Source organism: Leptosomus discolor, chromosome 2 (assembly GCF_034619465.1).
Source record: "Leptosomus discolor isolate bLepDis1 chromosome 2, bLepDis1.hap2, whole genome shotgun sequence".
NCBI classification, from domain to species: domain Eukaryota; kingdom Metazoa; phylum Chordata; class Aves; order Leptosomiformes; family Leptosomidae; genus Leptosomus; species Leptosomus discolor.
This window is the reverse complement of record NC_141392.1, coordinates 58,449,442-58,463,925: the sequence shown is the minus strand read 5'-3', so window position 1 is coordinate 58,463,925 and position 14,484 is coordinate 58,449,442. Positions and strand designations below refer to the sequence as shown.

The following is a 14,484-nucleotide window of genomic DNA, read 5'->3' as shown; positions in this document are numbered from 1 at the left end:
TTGGTGACCTGAGTCACCATTTTGTGTAAGCGATGAAGTTTCCAGGGAAGCAGATGCTTATTTTCAAAAGAGGTTTAGCTGATATCTCAGTGTTGTACTTCCCAAAATTACAGAAAGTCCAATTTCCATTAAACTGCATTTTGCAGTCAGATTGTTTAAATCCAGACTTAGTGCAAGTACTAGGAAGGAAAGTACATTAAATTAAAGATTATAAGCTTCCAGCTAGGATAAAAAATGGTCCAAGTCTTGTTCTACTTTGAAGTTTACAACCATTCTAAAAAAAAACCAAAAAAAATATCTAATGCAAGTACGTGTATGTTCACTATTGTTGTAATTTTTACATAAACCGCACTTTTTAGTCCACAAAGACAGCATGAAGCTGAATTAAGCTGAATTGTGCCTAGAAAAGGCACAAGGCAGTGGGTGGCAAAAGAACCCGGGCTTGGTCGGGGACAGAACTCCCTGTGCCTGGATTAGTTGCTTGCAAAGCCATTCTCTTCACTGCGGGCAGAAAGGCCAGCATTTGACCCTTTGATTTTATCATGATGGGTTGCTTAACTAAAATATGTAACTGCTAGTAGCAAGCGCCAATTTGATTATTATCCCGTACAGGCATGCAGAAAAACAGAGAGAGAAATCTTGTCCTCAGATAAACACATGCAATTTCTGTTTAGTTCAATGAGAGTTGTGCATGCTTCACTGGAGGCACAATTGGCTGAATAAGACTAGCTAAATTGACCAGACTTTCAAGATAATTTAATTACATCTCTTTGTATTTAAGAATATGTACAGTAAATACCATGCTCTAATAGCAACCCTTTTTCTCCCTCCCTCCTTCCAATAAAACCTTTTATTTGATCTCAGAGGTGGACTAGACAGAACATCTTGGGGTCAAATACAAATTAATGCATGTTAAGTGCTTCAGAGGTTCCAGATGTTGTTAAAAATAACAGCCAAAATCCTTCAGTCTTCATGCACAGTTATAAAAAAGAACTTTGTTTAAAAGATTGCATGATTTATTCTGTACTTTATATTTGATCATGCAGAATGGGGAAAAATTGAACTGAAAATCTTGAGATGCATTACCTTAAACTTTGCCCTCATTGTTAACTTGGATAAGTGGTGCAGGGGAAAAAAACCCAACTGTTGTAAGCTCAGATTTCAGAAATCTGCATATTAATTTTGGAATTACTTAGTAAATTCTATACATTGCAGATGCAAAGGACCTTCAGAAAATGCACTTTAGGGATGTAAAATATTTTAGCTAATGGCATTATATCCAGTGCCAGACTTTTTATTCTGCTGCAACTATTGTACATTAAATGAACCACACTGAAAATGGAATTAGATCTTTGCATTACTCTTACCATCCAGCTATAATTCACTCTTAGATTGCATCATTTTTTCCTAGCAGCACACAAAAATTCATCACAAGTATTAATCTAATAACACTCTAGGCAATATTTAAGATCATGGGAGACTCAGGTAAACCAACATATTCAGTACATCATTACTTTGAATGTTAATATTTTCCAGTGTATCATTATACTCTGTACATTAACAGCTACCACAGAATAGCTCACAAGTTCATTCTAGAAGTCTTCTACACTTGTAATATCCTCTGCCTGTTAGATGAAAACTGGAGGGAATATCACCCAAAAGGGAAGATCTGGTAATCCCCAAAGAAGAGGGTATGATGATGTTTCCATTGACAGTAGCACAGTAAAGCAGAACAATATTCAGATGGACAAAGCAGTGTCCTTTAATAGCCTGCAGAAAAATCTTACTAGGTTAAGTTGCAGAAAGTGGATCTCTTCTTCCAGGGAAAAGTTGCAACATGATTACCCTCCATTAAACCTTAGGCTTGAAACCTTCTTGGGAAGCTATGTCTACTCAACCCACGGGTTTTTTTCCTGTCCAAGACTGCAAATAGTCTGTTAGGAAATGTGGACCTCTGTCTGGAAGAAACTACCACCTCATTTCGATCTCAACACTCAGCATATACCAGATAGCACTAGGTTTCCTGTCACTGCTGTCGTGACTGGAATTTGTACAAATCATGTACAATCCTGCACTTTGATGGAAGTGCAAGATTTTGTAGTCTTCTAAACAACAGAAATGTCATCATTTCACATGAAGATTTCACAATTTGCAGTATCACTTTTAAAAATAATCTATGTGTTTGGAAGGTAGAAAGACAGAAAGAGTGTGATGCCCTGAACACAGATTCAACCAACCACTTCTAGTCAATGTTGCTATTTTAAGTGAACCAGGATAGTCCAAAACCTGGGGTTTATACGCTGCAGGGAACCCTTGCCGAAACAACGCTGTGGATCACAAGTGTGTGAAACTCACCTGGTCCTAAGGCTGTTGTGACTATTACATCATACTGGAGCTGCAAAGAGCATCCTGCAGGTACAGAGGACAAGAGGCCCAAGTACCTTTACTGATCGCATCAGTAATTACTAGCAGATCCCAAGATATAAGTGCTTAGTAGAAGTCCACTCAGAGATTCATCATCAGGGCTTTCCATCCTTTGAAAGTTTCCTTTTCTCTTTCCCTTAGTCTGGTACCAGACTCCATGCAACATATAACTCCACAACCTACCGCAGACAGCAGTCTGTTACCCGGCATGTCTGTCCTCCAAAGTGAACTCTTTCAGATGTCAGAGAAACCAGGTCCTCATCAAGCAGTAACTTGGTTCCCTTCCAGCTGGATCTGATAACATCCTTACCAGGCCAAAACATCTGTTCTAAAAAGAGCCCCTTGCAGGAACAGCTCCCCTCCTTCCCACTCAGCACTTAAAAGTGCTGTTACACTTAAATACATAAACAGTGTTTATATACTGCTTATACATCAGTTGTACACTGGGGAACAGATTGCCACAGCCCCCACACAGCTGCCACCTAAACCCTGCAGCTCAGAGCCTCTCAGGCTTTTGGGTTTTGACAGTCTGAATCCACACATCTCACTCGCTGCTCATGGTCTTGTGCAACCTTCCTTCCAGCATCCCGGTGCTGCCGAGGTGCTGGGAGCACCCTCTCACGCGCTGGTTCTGGGGAGCATCTGCTGCCCGACACTAGCTGGGTTGTTTCACATGCAGCAGCTAATCCATAACAACTTACGCAGGACATGCCAGGTCACTGAGTCCAATATCCTCTAATGCTCACAGTCACGTCATATACGCTATTTCATAAAATGACCAACTTTCATCTGAAAGCTGCTTCGATTGCTTGAACCCATTATCCCATTTATCGAAAGGTTATTTTAGAGTCTCATTCCTTTGATGGCTTGAATCTGTCTTCTAATTTCCAGGCTCATTTTATCTCTGTGCAGTTCATACCCATTTGGATTCAGTCTCCATTCTGCTGAAGCTATTCCAGCTTGTATAAATAATTTATTATTCATTGGGCCAAAGATTCAGAAAAAATGGGAGCTTGATTTTGCAGTTTGGGTGCTCAGGATATTCACTTGGTTTGCTGGTGTCAATAAATATTTGATTATTTTTATTAAAGGTTTCATCAGGAAACAGCTCACAAGAGAATAACCAGGCAGCCCAATGACTCGGACATGTGATTTGGTTTAAAGCCCTACTTTAAATTTAATGTAACAAGGATTTTAAAATAGGTCTTTCATCTCCCAGTAAGTCCTAAGCATGGGGCAACGAGGTGAAGCAGGTGTTAGGGAGCAGCAGGGGGGTAGTCCCTAAACTAACATTATGTTTTGAGTGAAGTGCAACCTGACAGTCAACCAACCACTCCACATCTACCGCTCTAGAAGGATCACCTCAGAGGAACGGAGTGAAAATAACTTCTCTCCAGTCCAGACACATGGGCTCACCTACTGTTCAGGGGAAGAATGCAATCTTCTACCTTTTTCACTGGCTGCTTTAAGCACTTCCATGGCCAGTTTCCTACCTCAACTCATATTCCCTTGCCCACAGCTCTGCCCAGGCACTGCAGAGGAGCTGGAGCTCGCATGCAGAGTGAGGAAGCTCACTAAGTGGATAGGCACCTAAAAGAGAGCAATACCAAAGTCCTTATGCATTTAATCCTGTGTTTTCATCTATCATTACACAGTGACTAGCACAGTAAGACATTACTTCTGTGCAAATAGTTACAATTAAGAGAAGGAAAAGAAAGAGGAAACAAGAAAGAAGAGACAAGAGAGAAAAGAGAAGAAAAAAGAAAAATTAAAAGAAAAAAGAAGTAAAAGGGAAAAAGAGTCTTCTTTTGAGATAATATTGTTCACAGGAGCTGATCATATTTGGTTTACGACAAATACTGCTTTTAGAAAGGTTTTTTAAATGGTCAGGGATGACAGCAGATAATCGCTGAAGGAGAGATGATAACAGGAAGCTAATTATAAAAACTAGAAATAGCATATCCTAATAGCTCTACTATAAACTTCTAATTGTTTTTCATTGTCATTTTTTCATCCTTTGGTGTATAACATTTTGCATTAATTACAACTTTCCTGTAATGGATTTGAGAATCTCTCATATTGAAAACTGAAACTCTGCACCTAGCATGATTATGACTTTATCTATGTTAGTCAATAATAAAACAAAGTCCTTCCTTTTCCCCTCTTTTATCATCTTTTTTTTTTTTTAGTCATCTCTCCACTCAGCAAAAGAATTACAGGGGAGTAGTACTCCACTCTAAGGCATTTTCCTAAACTGACCATTTGGGACCAAGCCAGAGGTGGAGGTGATACATGATCTTCAGGGCAAATCATATCTAATGCTGTGTTTCAGATTTCTCCCTTAAAATCATAGTTCCTTCCTCAGGCTCCACTTGCATAAAGTAATGCTATAGCTACTCGTTAATAGGGGACAGATTTTGTATGCATCTTTTAAATACCCCTCATGCAAGTTGTGAACTGGTCTATGCCTAAAACACACAAGTTACTGTCCTGCGTAGCAATATTAGATCATGGTACAATCTAGTATATTAATAAAAACCCAGTGATTTAAATCAGTTTACCTCATTTTGAACAATTTAAAATCAGAGGCAAACACCTTTATATCATCTCTCAAGAGGTTCTCCTTTGATGACACTGAAGACTGCAGGGCACTTGACTGTGAACATGGGAGGTGACCCTGGAGCTATTCCTCTCCTCTCCAATGTGAAGAAGTTGCTTCATATTAAACACATATTTGATAGAATTTTCCTTTTATTGTCAGCTTAACCCATGCAGAGCTCTCAATTTATGCCCAAGCTTTTCAAATAGTTCGTAGTGTGCTTAATGAAGTTCTTTCTGGCACTGTGGATATGTACAAGTGCATCTGTAATGTCACACCACTCTTTCTCTCATGTAGCCATCCATATTGTGGCCCACTTGATCAACATCGAGCGTTATCATACCAGCCAGTCAAAGGAAGCCGGGGAGTTACGGAATAAACTTTCTGGCCTTGGCAAGAGCCCAAATGAAAGCTACTTGAACCCAATCAGGACCTATGAAACGGTAAGCTGTCACTTTTTGGTTTTCCTCATCTAAAAAGTTTTCCTCTGTGGATTCTATTGTCGGTAAAACTGTATTTCAAAGCCTTTTAACCAGAGCGAGAAGGTGCTGCCAAAGGTTAACCTCAATTTCAGCTGAAAACACTTACTCAGAGCTGCAATTTTCAGGTTACTAAGCTCAAAGAAATGTCTACAGTATTTTAATTACTTTGTCAGGAGACAGCTGCTGGGGGGGGGGGGGGGGAGGAGGAGGATAAGGAGTGTTGTGAATAGTAGACAATGAAATGAAGCTGCAAAGAATTTTAAAAAAACCTAAACTAAACTATCAGTACATGGAACAAAAATAAACTTATTTCCAGAAAGAAAAATAAAATAGCAATAGCACTTCACAATATTTCTTTCAGTTGCTATTTTTCTTGCCCCGTGGCTGTGCAGGATCTTCCCAATCTGGGGGTTGATTCTGCCTTGTTACATGTCCAGCGTGGCTACCCAGGGAAGAGCATGTGCAAAACCACCCGGAGGCTTGCTGTATATAGGAAGAAGCGCACCAGGAAGCTAGCGCCACTGTGTGCTCTTCAGAGCCAAGCAGGACTCTGGGCACCTCAGCCCTGCAAATAAATGGTTCTTCTTGCTATGGGGAAAAAAGTGACTGTGTCTCCTGCTCATATTCTTGGCCATCTCACAACAGCATTATAAGCTCTTCCTTATAATACTTATGAAGAAAAACAGACCCTTTCTGCAAGGTTTACTTGTAAAACATGCAAAAGTTAATCAGCTTTTTTCCTTATTCCATTATACAATACATCACATTTTTGTTATATGTTTCCTTGTGTATACTGTTGTATACTGTTATATACTCCAGGGTTGAAATGGCCCGGGTGACATTCCTACACGTATTGTTTCTGCTCTTTAGAAAATTCCCACATTGCCAGCATGCAATAAAGACTGTGTGAACACCACGGACAGGGGCTCTTTTGATCAGTGCTGTGCTCCACTGAAACAAGAAACAGTGAGATAACAGCTGGACAACCATCAGCAGGGTTTGATAGTACTTTTCAGTTACAAGGCATTTTGCCCTGCTTTTTCTCAGTTCCTTTACAGTTTAGATACTGTGATCTTTCAAAATAAACAAGTAAACAATTCTCAAGTTTGAAGAAAATCAAGCAAATTAATGGTCTCAATGGTATGAATACAAAAGTCTTCATGTTAGTGTTGACAAAGTAGACAGGTTTACCAGAACAGGACAGCAAGTCAAGGACTCAGCTGCACAGTCTTTCAATACACCCAATGCCCACTCTCACCATATGCAGGTGAGATGTTCCCCAGGAATGGAACAAAGCTCACAGCTCTGAACAGGAACATACGGTACTTCAGTAGGTGTTTTTCTCCACTAAACCTTCCCACGCTGATATAATTGTGAGGTAGCCCTCTAATTAGCATTAAGATCCTAAATATCCTTGAGGAGGAAGGCTAGCATGTTTTGAGATCCTTTCCCAGACTTCTCATAGTAATATGCCCCACAATTACCTTCAAATTTACAGCTTAGATTTTAATCTAACCTCTAATATCTATATCATCCACTTGCGTCTCAGTAGCTACACCCAGAATTAATAAATTATGAAGGAAAGCAAATAAAAGATTGCTTCTAACTTCAGAGAAGAAAGTTCTGAGACCAACAATTCAGGCTTTCTTTTCAGTTTCATCCTACCCCTGTAGTAGCAATGTACTATGTGTTTTTGACATTTTTACTTGTGTCATCTCAACATTCAAACTAGCCACTGTAGTGGAAATGTTCAAAATATCACCTAGATCAATCCTGTTAATATGTAATAGGATCTGAACACAATCTTCACAGGCACCAGTTTGAAAATGTACTGTGTGCTGTCAAGTGTGAACATTTGAAAGAATGATTTGACTGTAAAAAGGGACTGTAAAAATGGCATTGTGGAATTTTATCACCTCTAGGATTTCCATATCAAATGAGTGCACTTTACAAATACAATATAGGGGGTTTTTCTCCCAGTGTATTAAGCTGTAGAACCAACTCAGGATCCAGAAGGCATGCTGAGTTCCTTCATTCCTGTGCATCAGCACCAGGAAAGCAGATATATATGCTTTGCAAGCCAAATGGGGACTTCATTTGCACTCTGCTGGCATGTTTAGCTTGAGTCTCATCTTGCATGTGAGATTTTTACTGCTGTTCTTCACGATTTGCACTTTATAACTGAGATCAGCATCTGACTGTTTTGTTCAAAATACATCTTCATTCTCACTTCAGTTTATTTTGGTGGGTTTAGACAGATGTAACAGAGCTGTGCTGATGTCTGTGAGTCAGGAACAAGAAGGAACGTGTTCTAGCCCAGCATATTAATGTTCATCACTGACAAGCATAAAAATGTAAATATAAATATGCCCTTTAAAGAATAAACCCAAGTACTACCCAATATATCTCCAGGTAAATGTAAGGAATAGGTAAATGAGAGTATGCCATTTTTATACACCATTTCAGGGCTGCTAAAAACCCACAAACTTTGAAGTAAAATAAGCATAAAAACACCCCATACCTTTATGGTTGCAGGTGTCTTAGCTCCTCACTTTATCACCCTCACATGAATAAGCTGGTTTCTAGTGCTGTTTTGCTTATAACATCTGATCTCAATTCTTTAATAATTTTCCTTTTTTTCTGAGACACTTTTACATAAGCAAAATAGACGAAAGTACTAATGAGACTGTCTAATTTACACCTTTTGATTCCTGAAACAAGTAAGTGGCAGAAAACATTTACACATCTGTCTGGGATAAGCCTGAGTGGAAATAAAGCAAAGGGATGTTTTTCCATGCTCTTCTGTGGTAAAATGGAGGTTTGTCTTGCCTCCGTGTCCTGTTCTGTTTTTGTTCCTAGGCTGTAAATATATCTTAGATTTTGACTTCATACATAATAGCAGCAACAGTAACAATAGTAACAGTAACAGAAGTAGTAATAAAAAAACCAACTATAACAACAATAACTACTAACACTAACATTAATAATGTATTCTTATTCTAGAACACAACAGGAGAGGTACTAACCACCATAGCTGGAATAACTGGAGTTGTGATAACTGTGGCTTTAATTCTGATCATGACTTCATCCACTGAGCTCATCAGAAGGTCATGCTATGAGGTGTTCTGGTATACACATCACCTCTTTGTGGTTTTCTTCATTGGTTTAATAATCCATGGTATGGGGTAAGTGTCTGCATAAACTACATGGGGTATATGTACACAGTTTGAGATGAAACATGATTCAAATCTACAATTCTGTGCTTTTCTATTAGCTAACTGCTGGGATCTTTGCTTGGAGATAGATTGCAAAATGAAAGCATTCTGAAATTAAAACACACCACTTTTCTGAGGACTAAAAGTTTGGTTTAGTTCTTTCAACCACTCTTCTGCCATCTTACAACCTGCACCTTATCAATGCGTCAGTTGGAATGAACTTTCATCCCTGGGAACTGGGGGCATTACAGATTAGGAATCAAGCCTTTGTGGTTCAAATTAATAAGATAGACTTTATGCTCATAGCTTTTGTAAGGCACATTGTGAGAGTGCTTGTACAAGCTTGACAAGCTTTCAGCATGTCAGCTACCCTATGGTGGATGTCCCTGCACCCATTCTCCTCTGCATCCATAAACATAAAGTGGTTTTGACCTTTCTTTGTGGTGCAAAGGACCCCAAATTTCCTTGCCATAGAGAAATACTGTGCAGTAGCAGTAGGCACTGTATTACAAACAAGGTTTAAATTACTACAGTAACAAACAATTCAAGCTTATGACTAGCCCAGTCAGGTGGCTTTTACAAAGAGGGCTGACTGACAGGTCGCTCTTTGTCTCCCTATTCCTCAGCACAAGAGGAAGGTCCATCCTCTTGGTACAAGGCTCTGATTCTTATACTAAGGGACAACAGAGTCGGGGAAGCCTCACTGAGAAGCTCAGGGGCTGATAAATCCCCTATTGATGCAGAGTGAGAGCAAGAATGTGCCTAGTGCTGAAAACATTTCTGTCTTCTGTTTCCAGATCCATTGACATCTTCTGCTTCCTCTCCCTTGTGTGCTTTCCCCCATTTCCTTTTCTCATTTCTTTGAGATAGCATTAATGTGAGTCTACAGTGGCGCATCTACATTCCCATTTTAACTCAGATGATAGGGAATACAGTTTTGAGGCAAAACTCATGGTCCTCCTCACCTCCTAGGTTTGGCTCATACCATGGCACAATCCCTGGACTGCATAACACGGGGTGTTTTGAGATGAAACTACACTAACAGGAATGCATCCCTGTGTGCCAAGCACTAACAAGTGATCCATTCACAGGACCAAATCCATTCACAGACCTAGTCCTAAGCCCTAGATAGCCCTCAAATGTGTTCAGTGCAAGGCCCTCAACAAAGACTGCTTTGCTCCATAGATCTTTTCCTGCTGACTATGTAGCCTACACATAGCCTCAAGCTATAGTCAGGCTTTTCAGATCTAAGGACAGAGTCACTTGGTGTTACCATAATACACTTTTTATGTCTGCTGCATAAACCATTCAGGTGGTATTGCCCACCACTAAAGTACATACAGACCACTACTCTTTGACACGCAGGAATTTCCTAGCCCACAGCAATGTGTGCATGTGCCTGTTCTCTGGAGGTACACGACATCACCACAGGTCAGGGACCAGGCTAGTGAAATGCCTTGTGGTATGTTACTTTTCTTACCTCTTTCCTTGTGATTTGAGTGCTGCCACATTCAGTTTGGCTTTGAGTGTTTCTGAAATTGCCCTAATTAATTAGGCCCAAGTTTCACAGGCACAGCTGCAAAGCTACAAACAAAGGCTGTAAACTATATCCTGGCCTGATTAATATAGCCCCCTCCCCTCTCTTTCTCTGGCACATCTTTTACAATGCAATTTCAAACAACTGTAATGAACCCTTTAAACCTTCAGCTTTGTAAGCTCCCTCTGCCTAGCCAGCTGATCGACACCCCTCAGCAAGTGGCTTCCCCGAAAAGAGGACACCTATTTAACAGCCCTATCGATAGCATTCAATGAGCATGCTGCTTGCTCCAGGCTGGGAGTGCACTGAAACAAAGCAGCTCCCTGCTGCTCCAGCACATCCCTACCACTACCCCATTCATGAAAAGAAGTCAAAATCCAAGGTTTCATTCACTTCTCACCTCTTTCTCCTTCCCAGGTGTCTGAACAAAACTCACTTGTGCCTACCTCCTTTTTTGTCTTTCTGTCTGAACTGGTGGCAGCTGATGACACTGCCATGTAGAAGGCAGCAGCACTTCTTAGCTCCTTGTCTCTTGTGGGCTAGTGGGCAGGATAGGCTAATGTAAAGCCAAAGTAAGTATGGAAGGGAAAATTCAGAGAAACAGTATGAAACAAAGTTTCCCCATAAAAATCTTCCTTCTCTACCCATAATCAACACCAGCTGAAACCTATTTAAACTGAACAGTCAGGATTGATATGTTTGGGAAAATTCGCATCATTAACATTCTCTGAAGTAAAGAAGCTAGAATTTAATATGTTTAGAGAGTACACATCTAATTACGGTCTTTCAACTTTATTTGCAGCTTTTAAAAATGCATTTAGAAAGCAGCAAAGGAAAGAGAAGGTCTGTCATTATTAAATTTTATTATTTTTCTAAACAATACCAGATGCTCATATACAGAGGAGGTCAAAGTGTCTGCTCCAAAAAACTTGAAAATCATTCTAATTTTGCCACAAACAGCAAAATGTACATTTTCTATGCAATGACTCTTTACACTTCAGCTGCATTGATGTATACCAATACTATAATACACTTCTTGCATTTGATCAAAAAGTCATGGCAAAGCTAAAGGAAAGGTAATTTGAACAAGAGAGCAGAACAGGGTTGAAATGGCCAGTTCTTGAACTTTCAGTTATCTCAGAATCTGCATTTGACTACTAGTGGAAAACCTACAGATGCACAGAAACATATCACTGATGAATAGAAGCATATCACTGATGAACATTTTTTGTTTCAAGTCAGCTTGTTCGAGGTCAGACACCTCAGAGTCTACTGCTTCACAATGTCACTTACTGTAAGGATCACTACTTGGAATGGGAGAACGCCACTCAGTGCCCTTTGCCGCAGTTTTCCGGCAACAAACCTGTGGTAAGAGTGATGTTTGTCTTCTGTTTTTAATTTAATTTCCTTCCTTGGGAGGCCAAATGTCTGAGGTAGTAGGGGGCTGGAGTGTATGCTAGTGACTGGCACTTGGTGTCACATTTAGAGTGTAGTTTCACATTTCTACTCCATGACCTCTCCCTGTGCATTAAGATAGTGATCCTGACCTCCTCTATAATCAGTATAGACAGATATAGATGAAGAGTGATGTATAAAATTTTGCTGTCATTAATAATAATTTTTATTTCTGGAAGATCCTTTAGTTAGGCAACACTTTCTTTGAAGCGTATGGATTTCAGAACTGTACTCTATTTAAATCTGTTGTGTACATTTATTTTTAATTATTCAGTATCACTAATATCCTTGATGTGTTCATTGCACAAACATAGACTCCAAGTGAAAAACTTATGAGATCAGAGATACAAAAATAGGATGGAACAGTAAAGATAGGGATGCAAATTAATATTATTATTTTAACTAATGGTACTTTAATATGGATAGTCTAAATACCAAGGGAGAATAAGTTTGAAATAAAATTATGTCCTTGCTTTGGGGCACATGCTTCATATCGTCCAGCCTTGATGTCTTAAGTTAGTTAAAAAGGAGAGAATTTGAAACAATGAATTACGAAAGGGAAAGGCGAGAGGCAGGAAAAATGTCCCACAGAAGGGTGGTTTTGCTGCAACAAGATTGCAAATCCACAGGGGGTAATTAAGTAGCAGACTTGTACAGTATGTCAGATGTCTAGCATCCAAACAAAATCATTTAACATTTACAGCTCAAGATTTAGCTTGCTCATATGCAAGTTTTTGTTGTTTCTTCCAAAAAGAGAAAACATACCAAATGAAATCCTAAAGGAGAAAAATTAGCATTCAGTGTCTTGTAGATCTTTTAATGGCTGACATAGATTTTTCTTAAACTAAACTATTGTTAGCCATTATCCAACCTGCATATTAATAGGAAAATGAATGCTTCTCTAAAAATTTCAGCTACAATGTCACCATAAAAATCAATACATGGCCACGCACCATGAATACAGACACAAGCTTGCTTCCAACAGCATGTCTTGACATTCATTATCATAAAGCTAACTGGAGAGAACTCCCACTTCTCCATGTTAAACCTATTTTGCCACACTTTCCTGCATACCCAAGGCCATACTTGCAAAGTCACATTACTTTAAATGAATTGTGATAATACCATATGGCATATAGATCATCTATAAGAACAGTGCTTTGATGGATGGGTAATGTGCTATGGTGTGATACCTGCTAACCACCACAGATAGATAGCACAAATTCATTCAGAGGCTAAAAAGCCATGGTGAGGCTTGTGCAGCACCAGCAGGGGCAGGTGCAGATGGGACTGAGCAGGGAGGGGACGGCTTTGTGCACAGCTGGGATTGCGTGAGGTGATACGGGAGTGCATGCCTCGCTGGCCACAGCTCGCAGGGGCAGAGAGGTCCTCCATAGAGGAAGCCCTCTCAGTCATGCCACATCTGCTCCCCTGCTCCATATTTCAGCAAGTAGGAGCCTGATCTGGCTCCCACCTTCTATTGCACCCAGGGTGTCCGGACTTCTATCCTCACAGCCTCTCCTGAGCCACCGCTGCCCCATCTCAGTTCATTCTCATTACAGGAGGAAACACCACTTGGGCAAGAATACCCATGCTCTGATTAGCCGGCCAGGAGCCGTGTTGCCTAGCAGCCCATCCCTCCTGGTGGATGCCCTGTTGTCCCAACCCAGCCAGAATATATTTTGGATTGAATGCTCTGTTGCATTGGAGCGATGGCACATTTGAAATCTCAGCTGAGCTCTCGCACAGGGTAGCCTGCAACCTTAACATTCCTGTCACATGCTTTTATTTACAGGTAGCACAAATGGAAGGGAGGAAAAACAGGTCTCATCATTATTGTGGCTTGATATATGCAAATATATTCAAGATGTGAGATTACCCACTGTGCAGAGACACCTGTAGTATTTAGGGACAACGGATGTGTTGAGTTTCTGCTTTAACTGAGAATCTTCTGGCTTATGCTGGTTTCTTCCCATTACTAAATCATGCATTTTTTTAATTTAATTTTCAAGACTTAACCTTGGGAAATTGCCACTCCATCCTCTCAGCACTTTCTAAGGAAGCCACGTAATTTTATGACTTGCTTCTCATAAAAGATACTTTATAACCCCTGTTACCCAGCTTGTGGAGCAAAGTCAACGTTTCAGCAAGCAAAGTTACTCTTTGGAGATTTCAAAAGCCACATGATTGTGGAGTCTTCAGTTTGCTAGAATGAGCTGTGTAATTAACAAAATGGGAAATAAAACAGTATTTCTTCTAGGGAAAAAAAAAATTAAATCATGAAGATTCAATTACATCTAATTATGTTAGCTATCAGCACAACCCAGTGAAACCATCAGCTAGTATACCTGAATAGCCAAGTATCTTTGATTGTTACAGTGATCAGTAGATACAATTAGCAAGTACAAGCACAGCAACCATGAGCAAAACTTTAAGTATGATCAGCTTAGTATCCTAGATCAAAAAAATACATTTATTGATACAGAGCCAACTAATGGATTAAATGGAAATGTATCTCATTCCTCTAATTGAATATTTGGGACTTAATATTTTCTCATGAAGTATCAGAAAACTCACAGCTGACAATAACAGCTACTCCTATCTGACTCTTCTGAAATATTTTAGACTTTGAAGAGCAAAAAAATAGTAAGACTATGGGTAATATTGTATAAATGTACGCATCTTATATCTTCAGGTCCGAAGACATCTATATGTAACACCTAAACAGATTAATTCTTTTGCCTTTTAGTAGGAAAATATTTTAAAGGACTC

The 14,484-nt window shown here is 39.7% G+C and overlaps 1 protein-coding gene across 1 annotated transcript in view; it reads left to right on the top strand.

The window, feature by feature from the left end:
- Positions 1-14,484, top strand: part of NOX3 (NADPH oxidase 3) — a 38,949-nt gene that overhangs the window by 6,220 nt on the left and 18,245 nt on the right. The window contains exons 5-7 of the mRNA XM_009956943.2: positions 5,321-5,466; positions 8,509-8,690; positions 11,496-11,625. Coding sequence (XP_009955245.2) covers positions 5,321-5,466; positions 8,509-8,690; positions 11,496-11,625 — 458 coding nt within the window. The remainder of the gene's footprint in view (positions 1-5,320; positions 5,467-8,508; positions 8,691-11,495; positions 11,626-14,484) is intronic.